The sequence below is a fragment of the Centroberyx affinis genome, unplaced genomic scaffold (genome assembly GCF_046629955.1).
Source record: "Centroberyx affinis isolate AG114_WGS23_722 - 3 ecotype Tasmania unplaced genomic scaffold, CSIRO-AGI_Caff_v1 ptg006460l_1, whole genome shotgun sequence".
Classification (NCBI taxonomy): domain Eukaryota; kingdom Metazoa; phylum Chordata; class Actinopteri; order Beryciformes; family Berycidae; genus Centroberyx; species Centroberyx affinis.
Window position 1 is genome coordinate 22,501 of NW_027283276.1, and position 18,535 is coordinate 41,035.

The following is an 18,535-nucleotide window of genomic DNA, read 5'->3' on the forward strand; positions in this document are numbered from 1 at the left end:
TGTGACTAAACAAGATGCTTTGTTTGTTTTGTCAGGTGTCTATTTTAATATTTTTGGGATTTTCTTTGGAGTGGGTGAGGCAGAAAGCTTGAAGGTCGACGTTCAGTGGGTTTTGTCTCTGAAATTTTCACTCATAAAAGCAGCTATCACTGCCAAGGTTAGAGCTTCCATTTGCTGTGTAGTTCGGCATGTTGAGCATAGCATTATCACTGCCAGGGTTAAAGGGGGGACAAATCCAATTAGGGCCTCAAGTCCCAGTGAAGTGTGTGTGCAGGCTCATGACCTCCAGATCAGGCAGAAAACATCATTTTCAGTTTCATTAAACGATGCCGGGTGGGTCAAACAATGAGAAAAAAGGAGAACGGCGATATTAATGTTCAGAATCATCGCCGTTATTTGACACTACGGCGTGAGTTGTGTCAGGAGGGGGCGCCTCACTTCCCATGATCCTCCTCCTCCGGCCCGAGCTGAGATTTTCACTTTATCCCCCACAGTCGGCTGCAGTTGAGAGACTGGAAAAAGCTTATGTTTAGAAGCAGGTAACCCAGCCGTCACTAAACCTCTCTCTAAGCGCTCATTCTATTGGATTAAAGCGCCTGCCAAACGGTGTCATGTTAGCGCTGCCCGTGTTTCCATACATTTGACCGATGTCGATGCCTATCGCACTCCTTTCCCCTCAGGCACTCACTGCAAGATGCTCCCTAGTGATACTGGGTAAATGCCGTGTTCCTAATAGGTCGTAGATTCAGCTTAGCGAGCACACAATTCTGCCCCAGGCGAACATGACATGATAAGCCTGATGGAAACGTAATGGGATGGATCGGTACGTACGCATCAATGTTGCATAAGGTCTAGGGCTGCATGGTCCCTGTGTTCCTGATTGTGTGATGAATGGCCTGTGTTTGAGAGAGATAAAAAACACCGGTCAGATATTGTGGAGGATGGTTTTTGCTCCTTCTGATGTGAGATAACTGGAAAAAGAAACCTCAGTAGCACCGACTGTAGCTCTGCTTCCCCAAAAACACTCATCTAAGACATAATGTTTGCCTCCGGATGCGTCAGCACGCCTCAGTTACACCCCTGCTGTGTGTGTGTGTTTGTGTGTGTGTGTGCGTGTGCGTGCACGCGTGTGTGTGTCTCCTCCAGGTTTATACAACTCAGCGGACAGCTGGATGATCGTGCCTAACATCAAACAGAACCACTACACAGTGCACGGCCTGCAGAGTGGCACCCGTTACATCTTCTTTGTCAAGGCTATCAACCAGGCAGGCAGCCGCAACAGCGAGCCGGCCCGCCTCAAAACCAACAGTGAGTACAGACCCATGTGACACAAGTTCTTGAAAATGCCCGCTTTTCTGTGTGTGCTTTACAGACCTTTTTGATGTTCAACATGATATAAAGGCCATGTTTTCTTCTGCCTGTATGATTTGTGCTCCTGGGTGTGACCGTCACTGTTTAAAACCAAAATCAAAAACAGTGGCTTTAGTAATTAAAAGGACACATCAGTCAGAAACACTCAAATACACCCAACTACATGTCCCATCATATCACTGAGAGCTTCATTGAATGATTTCTAGTCTTCGTCTTTTTCAAATTCATCATATGAAACCATCACTTTTGGTCGTGTCACGCGTCCCAGCAGGTGGGGCTTGACTGGCTTTTGTCGGAGGTGGGCAGACCTACATGCAGTTTCAAAGTGAAACAGCGGGATTGTATTGAATCAGCAACTGACTCGACAGTAGCATCGTTCAGAAGACCAGAAAATCCAAGCATAACGCACCATAATGACTTGTGATTTCAGTCACAGCCACAAATGTTAGGGCTTTAGTCACTGTGGTAAACTCTTCGCTGTTCCCCTCCTAACAGAGGGTTTGAGTTGGGATATGTCTAAACAAAGGAGCAGCGCTGCATAAAAGAGCATCAGATTGACCGCAGGGAATATCACTACACATACTTGTAGCTTATGGTTGCAAGTCACAGCTTATAAGCGTTTCAGACCGGGCATGTAATGTAGCATTCTCCTATCAATTATTGAATTCTACCCCTTAGGCTTACTGGAATATTTCTATTTTGAATTTGAGAACAGACATCAAACATCATCAGATGTAGGTCAGCCCATGGTGCATGGAAGCACAATGAGTATTTCTACCCTAAACCTCATCATCATAATAAACTTCTTTATGATGTGGGGATTAAACCTGCAACTTTCAGTGATATTTGACTCTGCGGTTGTCTGCTTCATTCTCTCCATCCCCTCCTCTCTTCTTCATCTTCTTTCCATCTCTAACCAACAAAGTCTACAGGCTGCTGGAGAACTCTGGGCTTTATGCCTCCGTCATTGTTGTGTTTACCGCAGATTGAGGTCTGATCTCTGGGTAAAGCCTGTTTGTAGTCTCCTGTCGGTCTCAGAACATGGTTCTCTGGTTGTCACCGCATCACATATCTCCTGCTCTCTCTCTCTCTCTCTCTCTCTCTCTCTCTCTCTCTCTCTCTCTCTCTTCACACATTAGAAGAGAAGTGCTAACATGTTTTGGACTGCGGGGGGCTTTAGTGGTATGTTGTACACGAATGCCAACTGGAGTGTGATAATAGGTAGCATTACAGCCCCCATTTACCATTTACTTCTCCTCCATCTGTCTGCTTCTTTGTATGCTGCTGACTCTCTCTCTCTCTCTGTCTTTCTCTCTCTCTCTCTCAATCCAGTCAGTTTCTCTTTCTGCGGTGATAAACACTGAGCCTGCACACCGAGGAAGGCCGCAGTGCCAAAACACAAAACACCCAAGCTGTGTGTGTTTTTATAGTCTGCATAAATTAAAAAAAAAAAAAAGCTGGAAAATGATGAAACCCAAAACATTGTCTTTTTTTGACATCCACTTTTCTTTGATAGTCATTTTTCTAACTAGGTGAGTGCAGTGTGAGTTTTTTCCACTCAGGAAAGATTATGTTTAATTGACACTTTCTCTTCATCTCTCTTTGTTTTTCTCTCTCTTTATCTCTAGAGTGGTAAATCCTTTCCTCTGCTGCAGTGTCTTGTCCTGGCCTTGAACTCTGTTTTTCCTCTATGTGCGGCTCTTCCCCTCTCTTGGCCTGCTTTCTTCTGTTACCCCTGACTATGGCATGTCATAATAATAATAATAATAATAATAACAATAATGAGAAGAAGAATAAATAGAGCACTTAAAAACAGTGTTACAAAATGAAATTAATAGATAGAGAAAAAGGGATAAAGACATACTAACAAAACCAATATGTCAGCAAAACATTTACCTCTGCAAAACATGCTAAAAATAAAAGGGCAAATGCACGGGATAACTAAAACAACAACAAAACAAATACAGATTCTTGTTCAAGTAAAAGCTAAGGCTAAAAAAGTGTATTTTAAAGGAGTTTTAAACAAGGACACTGAGTTGATTAGCTAAGTCATTCCAGTGCCAGAAAGCCAGATTTTACTCTTCAACCTTAACTATGAAACAACCATCTCTGTGCTTGGACTCGTAAGGGGTTAAAAGATCAGAGATAATATAGCCAGGCACGAGTCCAAGATGTCTCTTAAAGGTGCTCAATAAAAATGTAAAATCAATCCTAAATTGCAGTAGTAGCCAGTGAAGTGGAGCTAAAGTGGAGGTAATAAGCCGTCTCCTCTTAGCTCCTGTCAGGAGTCTCTGGCTGTGGCATTTTTGGATTTACTGTAATCTGGATCCACTCTGCTGGGTAAAACAGGTGTGTAGGGAGTTACAGTAGTCAGCGTATGATCTCTCCCTCTCTCCCTCTCTTTTCTCTCTCTCTGTCTGTCTGTCTGTCTCTCTCTCTCTCTCTAAACGGGCCTGTGGGAGATGGAGCATGACAGTGCTTTAGCTCTGTTCTGATGGCATTAGAGGGGATTACTGGCTGGGTGTGATGCGGGGGTGACACAGGGTTGCGGGGGGGGGGGGGGGTTTGGAGGTGAAGTGCAGGGTATCTGGAGGTGGCAGTTCAGCCCGCTGTCACGTCCCTCTGTGGCTCCCTGTCTCCGTCTGACTCCCCATTATATAAGAAACACTCCATAACCATTCCATTTGTGATGTCCTCCCTTGATATAGATAAGCAGGATGAGCGTCTGAGCGTTTGTTCTCTTGGGGTGTTTTTCTGTCAGTCAGCCTCTCTCTCTCTCTCCCTCTCCCTCTCTCTCTCTCTCTCTGTCTCTCTCTCACTGCCGGCCACCTCTGCTTGCCAGTAGTTTTATCTTGGTGCTCAGTGGCTCTCCAAGCTCTGGTTTGCATTCATATGTGTGTGTGTGTTTGAGTGAGCCCTTATGTATGTACAGTATGTGCAGTAATTGTGTAGTATAATGCTGCAAGGCTCTCTCTCTCTCTCTTACACTCCCACTTCTTCCTGTCATTCACCCCTCCGGTCCTCCTTTCCTCTGGCAGCCAGTGCTATCAGGGGGGAAAGCTTGTCCACCCACGGCCAAGTTTGGTTGAGATTACGAGCCCGTGATTGGCACCCAGTATTTCTCTCTGCTGTAAGCCAGCACAATAACATATACAAACAACCACTCAATATTATTAGCATTGCGGTTTGTGGTGTGCATTATGGCACCTGCACCATGTCTGTCTGTGCGTCTGTCTCCATCTTTGTATGTCTCTGGTTCTCTCGGTCTCTCTCTGTCTCTTATCTCCCACTCTCTCCCTCCCCGTTTCTCTCAGAGGGATTTGTATTCAGATGGAAGTGCTTCAGTCAGCCGTTCTGTGGCAGGCAGGCACAGTGTTTTCGGATTAAAATGGGTCACAACAAAACTGATCACGAACATCTCACTTTGACAGGCTTATTAGGTTTCTCTCTCAAGGCTCCGCCGCTGTACCAGCTCTAGTAGCAGGCTTTTTAGCTGAGAACCACAAGTTCTTTCCCTCGCGCTTGAAGTCTCTCTTTTCTGTCGGTGGCTAGATTGGAGGGTTTAGCTGTCACATTTTTTGGGATGAGAGGCTCTCGAGGCTTTTAGCCTAAGCTCATCATATTTCTAGCGGGGGCTTGCAAAGCACAGAATGCAGTGACAAGTAGCACAGATACTGGAAAGTCATCCATCACGAGCGTGTCTGCTCAGAAGAGCTGCTTCTGAGTACATCCAAACCATGTGCGTGAAACAAATTTGAATGCAGTTAACTGTGCAGATACGACACCGGAAAAGCGCGCAGAGGGGTGACTTGCCTATTATTTGGCGAGCGTCTTTATCTATGGTAAATTGCTGCACCGAAACTGAGATTGTGAACGTGCAGGGATTTCAAATTTCAGCTCCTGGTCACACAAAACAGTACGACACAAATCTGATGTTATCTTTTTTCTAGGTAACTACAGATGTAGGCAGCATAGCAAATCACACTTTTTGTTGCATAAATTACCTTGGTTGGGCCTTCTAGGAAACGATTTGCAATTGAAAGCAGAGTCAAGAATGCTCAAGGAATGGTCATTCAAGTAGCTGAAGCTCTGCATCACAAAAGCCCCTGTCCAGCTCTGCTCAACAAATGATAAAGATGCAGAAATAAGGATGGCTACCGCTGTGCCAAGGTCTTCTTCCAGGTCTAGGTAAATCCTATTCTGCTGCTACAGTGTCTTGTCCTGGCCCTGAACCCGACCTGCCTCTTCCTCCTCGGTGTCCCTCTCCCCCCCCCCCTTGGCCTGCTTTGTTCTGTTGCCCCCCGGCTATGGCATATGATCTCTCCCTCGCTTGCCCTTTCCTCGTTCTCTCCCTCCCTCTCTCTCTCTCTCTCCCTGTATGCCATCTGTCTATCCGTCCCAGAGGTAAAGCTGTCTTCTCAAGTTGTCATGACTCGCTCTCTCGCTGTCTCTCTCATGTCGAGGAGAGAGACGATGACAGGCCAGACAGGCTTACTGTAATCCCACACACACCTACACATGCTCGGTGAGTGTATGTACAGGTATATGAGCGTGTGTGTCTGTCTGAGGGAAATACTGTCCAGTTTTTTGGGGGGGAAATCCTGAAAGAACTGACAAAATCATCGAAATCCCACTTTCTGTCATCATCTAGGTATATAACACTTAAGGACTTCACATTTCCGTTGCTGCAATCCTCTCCGGTGCAATTCGCTTGACTCAGCTGACATTTAACGGCACAAAATCACATTGTGAACTTGAGATCGGTGCAAACTCATTCCAATCTTTTCCCAATAAAACCCCTCAGCGGACCCAGAGTGCCTAAAAGTGAACTGGGACACAGATACTGTACGCCAGATATAGTGGAAGCTTTATGTGCTGTTAGACGCCTGCAGCTGACATGTGCGAGGCAACTCTGGACTTCTCGAAACACACATGAATTAAGCATGATGTCCCTCAGATGGGGGTTAAGTAGTGTGTGTGTGTGCATGTGTGTGTGTGTGATCTCCAGCTGCTGTCGCCCGTTCTCCTGCATTTACCCCCCCCCCCCCCCTCCCAGTGAGCTGTGACCAGGTTCCTACATGACTTGATTTCTAAAGTGAAGGGAAGGAACCTCAGAGAGCGAGGGAGAGGAGGAAAGGTGGAGGGTGACAGATTGAGAGTGAGAGAGGGGGGAGAGGGGAGCGGGACGAGCGGAGAGAAGACATCAAATAGCTCTTTGCAGGGATGAGTGTCTGCGGACGCGAGTGCCCTCGATCCCCTGGTAATGGGGTGCGGCCCCTCCACGATGCACACAGATGGACGAAATTACATTGTGCCAGTCCATTTGCTGTGTATAAATCTGTCTTTCGAATCAATACGGGAAGCTGCCGCACGTACACAGCCTTTGTTTGGGTGCATCGCATATTTTGACATCTTCTGGCCCGACGACGCCATAGTCATTACATTCGTTTTTAATGCACCGCGCGTTTTCTAGGCGTGCACGAGCGTGAAATCGAATTAAGGTCGTATCTGAGCGTGGTCGCAACTTATTAGAGTGGCGGCTGACAGAACGAGGGGCCGCATTAGTCTAGACGGCTTTTTATTAGAATGTTCCCTGTTTATGCTTATCTAATTGGCTGTCTGTGTCGGTAATGAATTCATACGAACGGGATACAAAGTCGCAGGAGGAGAGAGGGGAATTAGTTTGTCAAGTCGGAACGGGGGGAAAAGTGTTCGGGTTGAGACTGAGGAGACTGAGGAGCCATCGCAGCCGGTTCTTCTGCGGTGCGAGATGTTTTTTATATTTAGGTTTCTGCTCAAAGCATTCCATACTGCAGGTCAGTGGCTATCAATGTGCTTGAATAAACACAGCCTATACTGTTCATAGTTTCTGACTTTATTGTGCAGAAGGGTGGAAGCACACTACAAGATTCATTGATTTCCTCTGCTAAAAATTCAAGACGAGCACACACACACACACACACAGCCCACAGTCTCATACTTCGTAGGATGGTTTTTAGTATGTGCAATGGCTGTTGATGCGGCCTATTTTTACCTTGTTGCCTGATGTTTGTTTCCCTCCAGGATTAATAATAAAGAATTGTGCACTAGGGTAATTCAGCCTGATCTCCTCAGTGTGTTTGGTACAGCTGAAGCGGGGCTAAATCTGGCTAAACCCTTGTAGTTTTCCAGAATTTCTTACATACTGTGACAGCCGTTCAGTTGATATACTATTGTGTGCTTCCGTAATGACAAGGTGTATAGAGACGGCGGCCTCCTGGTGTGACATTCGTACCCGTCCCACAGTGCACCAATATTAGAAAAGGCTGCAGGGCGGGATGAGCTAGGAGGGCCTAACAACATAAATTCAGGTTTAAATCCATCTTCATGTAGCTGGCCCATTGTTTGCGTGTAGAGGCTGTGCTGTTGATCTATTTTGAGTGTCCATATTGTGCGTGTCAAAACAAAAGCTAATTTGAACAGGCATATTGGCCTTCCTCTAGGCAGCAACTGTACTGACAGTCAAACACTGGACTGTAGATTTAATGATGTGAGTCATTCTGTTGGTAACTATTCTGGGCATCCACATTGTGAGTGAGAAATACTGTGTGTTCGCGTGTGTGGGCTGACATTGTCGGATATGTCCAAGTGTATATGTATGTGCGTGTGTGTTTGCGTGCTGAGCGCATGTACGTGTGTGTTGCTCAGATCCCAGTCCCTGTATTGTGTAAGCAGATGAAAACCCAGGCTGAAAATATCACATGTCAAGGTGCCCCAGGGGTATGCATACCTCTTTACGTCCTGTTAAAGGACCTGCAATAATATTTACCCAGCATGCATCTGGGATGACAGGCCTCAAGCTGCCACGAAGCCCCTGAAGTAAACAGTAGGAGGGGGAGAAGAGAGGAGGAGATGACAGGAGAGAGGAGAGTAGGAGAGGAGAGGGGCGGGGGCATAGAAAAGGAGAGGAGAATTAAAGAGAAATATTGGTTTTAAAAGTTTAAATAGGAAGGTTCTGCTTTGAACTTGATTTGCATGGGAACAGCGGGTGAAGCACAACGTGTCTACAGTATCAGAATAAATTAAAGGGGCATGAAGTAATCTATGACTTCCATCAATGTCTATCAGCAGCCAGTAAGAATTGCAACAACATTGACAAGCATAAGGTGGCCTTCAGTTGACACAAATACCAGTCACATTTTCACAGTAGAGACGAGTAAGCTAGCTAATTAGAGCAGAGATCCAACAGAAATGTCTAATGAAGAGGTAACGTCATCACCATGCAAAGTACTGGAATAATAATCCTGTTTTGTCATTTGCTTTTTTGGCGTGAGAACAAAATGTGGTAGCACCGTGCTCCATCGCTGAGCAGTTGAAAATGTCAGTATATGTGTGTGTGTGTGGGATAGGGGGGGGGATTGGGAGTGAGTCAAAATGCCAATGGGTGTGGAGTTTTGTTCCAAAACAGTGTATGGGCCAAAAGTGAGTTTTGAAAGCCAGAAATCTCAGCACCTGGTGAATTAATTGTTGAGTCACTGGTACTGATCAACAACCCTATCAACCCCCCTCAGATATATTATGGTTGTTTTGTGCTATGGGACAGTAAAAATCTGACTTATTGCCCGTTTAATATCTCACATTTGTTGCTGTAGTAAGTTACATTGGTAATGATTGTTAGAACAGTTGTAACATAGAGCTGTATTATTAAGACTGGAGCTGCGAGAGTAGAATCACTATAACATCTACAAACTCTACTCTTTAATAATCTACCCATTACTTTGGTTACACTGGCATCACTGCTCTTTACACACACACACACAACCGCTGTACTGACAATGAGTCTTTTAGGGGGAGAAAAGAAAAGAGCAGAAAAAGTTTCTTTCACAAGCCTTTACCCTAATGAACCATCACAGAAACTTCTCCTCCAAAAATGGCTCTTTAATCACAATGAACTTCTAAGCAGACCCTCAGTGAGAATCATTTTTCACGGCGCAAGCATTTGGCTCTCAAGACAGCGGCGAGTTAGTTAGAGGGTGAAGCTGGAAAAGATCAGGGACTGCCTGTTTGTCTGGTTTGGATTGCCGTTTGTTCGGGAGAAAGCGACCAAAAAAACAGGGAAGAAGAGTGAGAAAGACACAGAAAGAGGTGAGAGGATGAGATGTAAACACATGTTAATCGCTGTAATTGAACTTGGGGAGTGTCATGGGTTCATGTTATGTGCCTCAGCCTGCCGCGCCATAGGGCATCCCCAGCCGGCGTTGCATGATTGATGGACATCCTGCCCCGTCAGTTTGAATCTATATTTTAGCCTCTGCCTGTGAGTCTGTCAGCGCTGTTGGATAACATAGCACATTACATATGGATCAGGCAATTAGAAGCCAAGCGGGCATCCAGCCATGCATTTTAAATGGCACGTAATGATTCGGCTGCTGCGGGGATGCGGAGACCCACGCGGAGATAGAAGGTTGCGTTAGACAGTCGATGTGTCAAGAGAGCGCCGTGTGTCTTTGACGCTGTTGTTTCAACTGCAGTAATTGTTCAGTTATGCAGTAAAATGGATCTCTCTTCCATCTCCCTCATTACACAGTCAGCTCAATCTATCCCTCTGCAAAAATGTGAGCCAGGAAAGGAAAAAAAAAAAAAGGCGTAAGTGAAATTGACTGAATTGAAATAAAGTCGATTACCCAGATGCTATCCCCCCTATGAGTCGTGTAACTGTTCAAGGACCCAGCGGAATGAAGTTGGAGTGAAATTGCTTTTTTATAAGTGCTCCCCCCACGCTCTCCCCTTTATTTCTCCTCTTCTTCTTTCCCCGATACTGTTTCTTTTTGTGTTTTACACGTTTCCATTACAGCCTTTCCAGTCCCTAACAATGCACGGCTTCCAGGCAGTCTAAAAGAGAGCAGTTATCACCTCAGCAGACAGTTGGAAATATCTCTAATTACTAGTGTATTACAGCAGAGACGGGAAGCAGCCTAATCCCAGCTGCTGCTGAGAAATCCAAACTGTGGGATACGCTGTTTCATTAATCTTTCTTTATTTTTGTGTAATTTAGAATCTGACATGGTACCTGCATTGGCACGGGAACATGTGTGTGTGTGTGTATGTGTGTGTGCACTTGCATTCATGAATTTGTGCAATCATGTACCTGCAGGCCTGCGTATGTAAAAAAAAAAAAAAAAGGTTTTGAAAATTCTCAGATGTATACTGTATAGATGAACACTTTCCTATTTTAAATAGCTCTTCGTTCTTGCTGATATCTTACACCACACATTGGTTCTTTGCACCTTTAGGTATGCACACATTCACTTTCACACACCAAGAATTCACCATTTAAACCCAAGCTTATGATGCATGACTTTTTTTCCATTTACAAGAATCCTGCTGGGGTTCTTTCAAACATTTCCACTTGGCCACTTATGTCTGGTGTGTGTAGGCTGGAGTTGATGCTCTATGTGTGTGTGTGTGTATGTCCTCTACCGTCACGTGTGTCCCCCTTCCCCAACCCGGGGCCCAGCCCAGGCTCTCAGGAGCCGTCCCCTGGAAAGGCATGACAGAGCCCCAGTGTTTGGAAATGGCTGCGCTGGCAGCGATAAGCAGTTCAAAGAAGAGAGCGCATTAATGTAATTGGCTGCCAGCAGCACATTGGCCTCGTCGTCTCATATCCACACGTGGTAACACACACTCACCATGCGGATTATTGGAAGGGAGTGAGAGAGAGAGAGAGAGAGGGGTGCGGGGAGGATCGAGCGGTTGAGAGATGAAGGAGAGGATGGATATGAGAGAGAAGAGGAGGAGTTGGGGTCCTCATTGTGTCGCTCATTAAGCCGTGGGAGGCTCAGGGAGGCTGGAGATGAGATGAGAGGTGTCAGAGTTAAATGTCAGGTCTGGAAGGGACATGGCTGACCTCCAAGCAGCCTGCACACACACACACACACACACACACACCCGGGCTCAGACAGAGAGAGGTAACGAGGGATACTCTGCAGAGTGTTCCGGCCACACCAGCCTCATATTATCCCCTCAAGTTCTCCTCTCCTCTTCACTGCTTAACTTCTCTGTCACTCACCTATTTTTGCCCGTTCAATTTTCCACCCATTACACCCAAATTGCAGGTGTCATTGCAAATTGAATTGTTGCAACTGGATGGCAGTATTTCCGCTGAATAGCCGACCGCTAGCTACTGCAGTGGAAGTGAAGGCTATTTCCTTCAGCTAATTTCCAAGTCTCTGTGATGGGAGGCACAGAGGAGAGGAGTGCCGGGTGGCTTCCTCCACTGTTATGGAGTGTTTTCACCAAAGGCTTTGGAAGACTTTGAAGTATAGACTCTCGCCCTTGTATTTCAAACATTCGTCTCTTCTATCTCTCACTGTGTGTCTTCTCTGTGAGCACTTCTCACCCCACTTTTACTCTTCTATCTCTCTTCCTCTTCTTCTTTTGCTACAACTGCATCTTCTTTGTATCTTATTCTAATTTGTATCCTTGTTCTCCCCCTTCACCTACTACCCTCATATCCTCCTCTGCCTTTTCCCTTTGGCAGGGCTAAGATCATGAATGTAGCAGGAAAACAGGAATCACCCATTGGAAATAAATGGGAATCGTATATCCAAAACGTGTAGCATTCTAAAACATCAATATGTCATTGTCAAATGAATTGAAGTGATTACTTGGTATAATTACCGTAAATGAGGCCATGGTCAAGATGAATGGTAGCCTCTACTGTATGTCACACCAGTGGTGTTGTTGGTCCTAGTATTTCTCAAAATGAAGACCACATTTCCCATAAGCCCCGCTGCTTCAAAGAGCATGTTGCTACTTTAATCTTGTGTCGTTTCTTATTGTATAATCTTATTCATTTTAAGTATTTATTTTTATTCTAACCTAATTTTCTTTCAAATGTTTCCTTTTCCATTTTTAGCTCCTTATATTTTTTAGCATTCTTGTTTTTATGCTTCCCTGTAAAGCACTTCACTCACTAAACTCTGCTAGATAACGATGATGATCATGATGATGATTAGTATTATTATTATGCACGATTAGCCGTCTTATAAAACATGAAATGACTCTCTTCTCCCAGGCCAGCCCTTCAAGCTGGACCCCAAGACGGCCCACAAGAAGCTGCGTCTGTCCAACGACTGCCTGACCATGGAGAAGGACGAGAGCTCGCTGAAGAAGAGCCACACCCCGGAGCGCTTCAGCGGCACCGGCTCCTACGGCGCCGCCGGGAACGTCTTCATTGACAGTGGATGCCACTACTGGGAGGTGCTGCTGGGAGCGTCCACATGGTGAGAGGCACGCTCACACACGTATGAGTGCATTATATAAGAGAGCGAGCCTGCCTGGGGACTGGTAAACCGAAATATCTCTCTTTGGGGAGTTTGAATCTAGGCTGTTATGCACCCACACCCACACACATGCACGCAACACACACACACAGTGTATACTCTTATCCTAATTATATTCTTTTCGCTAATTGGCTCTCAAAGTAGACCTCTTCATGCTGGAGAGGCCCAAAGGGCCCGTGCCTATCTTCTGTGTCTTCAGCATGAGGTAGCTTGACTGTGCAAGAAAATTCATTAAAGAGGACAGTAGTTTCAGATCACTAATGCATTCCAAACCCCTCTTTCCCTGCAGGTATGCCATCGGCGTGGCTTACAAGTCTGCCCCGAAAAACGAGTGGAGCGGCAAGAATTCGTCCTCATGGGTGTTCTCACGCTGCAACAACAATTTTGTGGTGCGCCACAACGGCAAGGAGATGCTGGTGGAGGCGAGCCTCCAGCTGCGGCGGCTGGGCGTCCTGCTGGACTACGACAACAACTCGCTGTCCTTCTACGATGCCATGAACTCCCAGCACCTCCACACCTTCGACATCTCCTTCCTGCTGCCGGTCGCACCCACTTTCATGATCTGGAACAAGTCGGTCATGATCCTCTCGGGGCTGCCGGTGCCCGACTTTGTCGACGGTGCCCCGGACCAGCAAGAGCAGCAGCAGGTGGGCCTGTGCCGCCAAGAGTCGCCGTACGTGACCGGGATGAAGACCTGCCACTGAGGAAGACCCACCGATGGCCCAGCAGTGGCCATTCAGGCCCGGTGACTCAAGATCGAATGGGAGCTGGGAGACGTTGTCAGTGTGACTGAATTCTGTTATACCCTCTGCATTAAGCGTGGACTAGTTACGTTTCTTATGGATTTGGAAAGTGTTGGAAATATGTGTACAGTCTGGGGAGTGTCAACCCTGTTAGCTTGTAGCCATCCAATGCTTTGCGAATCCGTCAGTGAATGGCATACTGTGGGAACAAGGTCTCTTGAGTATAACCTCCAGCAGACCCAAAATTCATCTGATGCCCTGTAGTCACTGAGGAAGAGGGCTTCGGTCTGTAATTGGACAGGGCTGGACTCCTGGTTTTCTCGACCAATTAAGGTCTTCCTTTTTGATTTTTTTCTTATTAATTTGACCCTAGGCAGAGGACCAAGGAGAGTACGTTATCATCACAGCCATTCAGAGTTTGGAGGTACAACACATGAACAGTGAGAGTTTGTAACGTCTCGCCTGCAAGAGACAAGAGAGGAAGAAGCAGAGCAAGAGAGCAATGCTCTTAATTACTAAGGTAACGCATTTCAACAGGTGGTTATGCAAAGAAAGTAGATGTTTCTAGCTGTGATTCATTGACTTTGTTGGAGGCATTGAAAAAAGGTCATCCAAACATGTTATATGCCACATTTCTGTCGTGCCCAGGTTGGGTGATAGGTGTTGATCAAGTGAAATGAACTTGACACATGGTAGATTTGATGAGAATTAGCAGCTAGATGTGGTAGTGCCTTCTTGTAGCCCACTTTGTTGTATGGGCCAGAAGGTCCCACCTTGCTAAGGCAAGCAGATGCTAGCTGTGGACATTTCATGTTATAGGGTGCCAAAGGGTGCATTACAAATCATCTTCTGTTCTCACTGTGCATGTGTTATACCCTCAGTATCTGTAACTGCTCGTGACAAATCCTTTCCTCAATCCTGCTCCTAGATTTGACCCAGCTATCCCTGGTGGGTCATCGGTTGCCCACCTTGAGCTTCCAAGTTTCAGGAAGCGTTTTGTTGTTCTTGAATATTCACAAGATCACAGGAGGTTGATTTGCATCATGTGACTACTCAACTTGTATCATAAGAGGTTTATTGAATGATAGAGGACAAAGTGTTGATTATTTATGACAAAATAAGATGGTTTGCTTTTATTGTTAATCTCAACGTATTCATGATGCACTTTTTAATTACACTATTTCCCCTCTATGAGTATTAAAAAGGATGGATTTGAGAGGCAGGGTTGTAATGGGGAGGGAAAGTGACAACTGGCACTACTGCTGGTTGCGTTCATTCCTGAGAAAATCCCCATTCATTTTCCCATTCACAAATGCAAAATAATTAATAAACTGCATGAAATCTGTTTGAATCAATATGGTTATCAGATATAACCTATAATCAAGTCTGTTGCAATAAAATATTGTAAAAACTCAATAACATTTTCTGAGTTTTGCAACCTGCAGATATTTACAGTCAATCCAATGTGCTTTGTAATACATTTTTAATCAAAATTCCCTGCTGTGAAGTCAAACGTTTTCACACTGTGCTTTGAACACAACCAGTGACATGATGACTTTCCCTCCCCATTGCTCTTTTAGATAGCATAGAGTAAATTTATCTTGTCTAGAAAAGGGATATGATTATGATGTTGTTTATGCTATTTTTATCACGATGAAATGATACACTAATAGAGGTAAAAAAAAAAAAGAAAAAAAGAAATTCACACTATTGTCGACTATTCAGGGAAGGAGGGGGTTAACACTTTAACTTGCTGTCAGTCTCGATGTCATGGCATGATTATGTGTTTTCCTCTGTGATTCGTTAACACACCCACACACACACGCACATACAAACACACACACGTCATGTTTCGTTTAGTTTGGCCTTGTCGTGATAATGCATGATACATTGTAGGATCCCACACCGGTTCACTGGGAAATCTAAGTAGCTCTTTCAAGTTCACCAAATACTGTTTGTCATCAGATACTGACTCACCTGCGCGTTCACTCGCCACAGACTTTGACCTCGAACGTCGTCGTCATCCATCGCTGGTCAAGTAACAGCTATAGCCCGGTCCATTGTTTGCTCTTTATTTGTATTTGAAGGCCTAGTGCGGGTCACAAATTCTGTCTGGGGTTGATATTCAGGTAGCGGCACCGATTCAGACAATCAAATGTGTATATGCAGGTTAAAGAGGCTTTGTAGCAGGAAAAGGTAGGGGGAAATTGTGACAACGTGACACATGAGGTTCTGTTCACAAAGGATGCTTAATTTTTTACATACAGTTGGATTTGACATGATACAGTACTCTCATACTACTGATTCCCCATGGCCATTTTCACGCTCTTTACATATCACCGGGTATGTAGTTTTTCAATGTTGAATGTCAAATAGCATTTGTACTTCACAGGCTGTGATTTGTCGGTCTCTGCCCATTGAGGAAAAGCATTCTCTTACCCCGCAGTTAAATATTGATTTCTATCATTTCACCTTGGTTACTTTGTGACTTATTGACGAGTCAAGAGCAATGACCCAGTGATATGCTATCCTCTGCTTTGGAAATGTGAAAATCGGACGTGTCGTGGCCTACCAGCAAAACTTTAAACTTCAGCATTCATTTAGGGCATCTGTGTTTTGTGTCAGTCATGACTGATTGATTGAGTGATCGATTGCGTAAGAGCAACAGACATCAGCGGTAATCCACTGGTCAAAGGTAGCGCAATGGGAGCTCTAGCAGCCTGGGGGGAGGTATTTTTTCTGTCAGAGAGATGAGTGAATGTTAGCTGACTTCCAGATATCCACCCATCCTGATGAATAACGTCGGTCACAGGCCGGAAACGGCCATGTGTTGATTTGTGAGCCGAACCGACAAGCTCAACTCATCTGTGCAAGTGCGCTTGGCCGGGTCACTGCATGATTACGTGACCTTGCTGCAGGTTCATAACTCTTTCCTTCTCTCATGAGGGGTTTCTTATCTCGGGTCAAGCGTATTCATTTTGTTTTTTGCAAAAAATATGTACCACCAGAAGAACATTCAGAGAAGACATGCTCATCGCCATGCATATCAGGTAGTTTGCAGTGCTTTTTCTTTCTTTGTGTCACAAGTCAATACAGTAAAATATATACGGTGAATGATTTTCAATAGCTACCCACTCCTTGTAGTGCAGTGTAATACCCTAGAGACAATGCAATAGATTCTCCTTTTTGCTTTTCTCTTTGTGTAACTTGGGAAATTATTTTTTACAACTCAAGAGAAACGCGCTCCTCTCCTTTTGGTATTTGGACCTCGATGAAAACAGCACAAAAACAGCAGCGCGTTGCATTCACATGAGGCTTTCTGTTTCCATAGATATAACAGAGATAATTTTAGCCAGAAAGGAATGTAAATCATAGGGGGAAATATATATTATATAAAATTGTATAATATACAAAATATATATGAACCAATGTTATTTATGTGAATTTAAGTCCAATTAAAAGTCTGATCCCAAACGTGTTGTAATCGTGATTCTTTGCTTCAGTCCTGTTGCCTTTAGACTCAGTCGGTTTGGTTGGCCTTCATGTTGCTTGAGCCCCACTTGTAGAACATATGATCAAAGAATTCAAGAGTGTTAACTTGTACTTGACCTGACAGTGATTGCCAAAGAAAATATGTCATTCACAGTTTGTAAGGTATCAAGTGTTAAAACATATTCCCTGGCTCATGAAACTAGAAGGGTCTATCCTCTCTGAGAGGCCTGTCATACTCAAACAGTGCTTTGGACCGCTTGCAGGGCTTTGGATGCCAAAATAAAACGCAGCCTCAGGCGTGCTAAGGGGAGGGCTCAGCCTTGGTTCGGCTGCCAGGCTGGCAGGTCATCCAGAGCCCTGGGCTGGGTTAGTAGGGCTATACCCTCTTAGCCCTCATCTGTCATCATTGGCACAAGGCAGTGGCTCATTACTGCACCATGGCACTGTAATGCATTGGCCCCAACGCTGCCTGCAAGCATGGGCACACACGCTGACCCTGAAATGATGAACAATATGCTCACTCATTTTGTTGTTCATTTTCTGTGGAACAGAAGGGCGGGTATCTCAGACACTGAAATCGGTGAAAGTATCTCTTGACTCACATTGCAGAAAAGAGTGTTTCAGGTATAGATGCACACACACAGCATTGTCGTATAATGCACATTATCAAGGCGCAGGTCCTGTAACCTTCCTGTAGCTGAAAGGCCCCATGCTCGACCCCCTGTGATCCCATGTGTCTGTCCTGCAATATCCTTGAACAAGGCACTGAATCCACATCAGCTCCAAGGGCACTGTTCTGCACCTGACCTGCACCATTACCTTCCTGTGGAGGGGGTTGGATGAAAAGATGAATTTTCCCCCTCAGGGATCAATATGGTATCACAAACAAATATATAATTCCTTTGACCTTGGACAGTTCAGTCCAAATCTGTGAACATGTCTTTCCCAAAGCTAGAGAAAGTATATATTTTCTGGTTTAGAATTGGTACTACTGCAGTAAAAGAAAGCTCATTCGGTTGTTAAAAAAAGCACTGTATGATTCCACAAGGTCAGTCTCCACTGACTGTTAGCGGACCGTCTACAGAAAGTATTGATTGAATTGTCTAAGGCCACTGGGATAGTGTATGTGAATTGAGGTTTGGAGTGGATTTTCCCTGTGTGTGCTAACAATGATCTCCCTAAGGATATCATGTTATTTCCTGGTCCTAACCTGTATTTTAATACAGAATTGGATGCTACTCACTTGTGCATTCACATTGAAACAAACTCTTTCACGTGTACAGAATAATAGTGCAAAAAAGATTTGTCTCTGCATCGGTGTAGTGTGCAAATGCAGATCTGTGACTCACAATAGGCTACAGGTTTTGTACTTGTGAGACAACAGTGTGCATTTGTGGATATACAGTTACACATGAATTTTGTTTGTTGTTCACTAATCTTAAATTACAAGTACATACAAGTACAAATGTATTCACGTGTGAATCTTAGATAACTCTTGGAAATAGAAGTACTATAGTCACTCCATCCATAACCACACCTGTTGATCTTTGACCCAAAGAGTCCGGGGTTGTTGCTTTGATGTTGCATACAGCGATAGCGCCACTA

At 44.9% G+C, this 18,535-nt stretch overlaps 1 protein-coding gene across 1 annotated transcript in view; it reads left to right on the forward strand.

Moving 5' to 3' along the window:
• Positions 1-16,900, forward strand: part of LOC139638646 (probable E3 ubiquitin-protein ligase MID2) — a gene marked incomplete at its 5' end in the record, with an annotated part of 30,875 nt that extends 13,975 nt beyond the window's left edge. Inside the window, 3 exons of the mRNA XM_071512707.1 lie at positions 1,147-1,308; positions 12,428-12,635; positions 12,985-16,900. Of these exons, the coding sequence (XP_071368808.1) occupies positions 1,147-1,308; positions 12,428-12,635; positions 12,985-13,399 (785 nt within the window). The remainder of the gene's footprint in view (positions 1-1,146; positions 1,309-12,427; positions 12,636-12,984) is intronic.
• Positions 16,901-18,535: the final 1,635 nt, after the last annotated feature.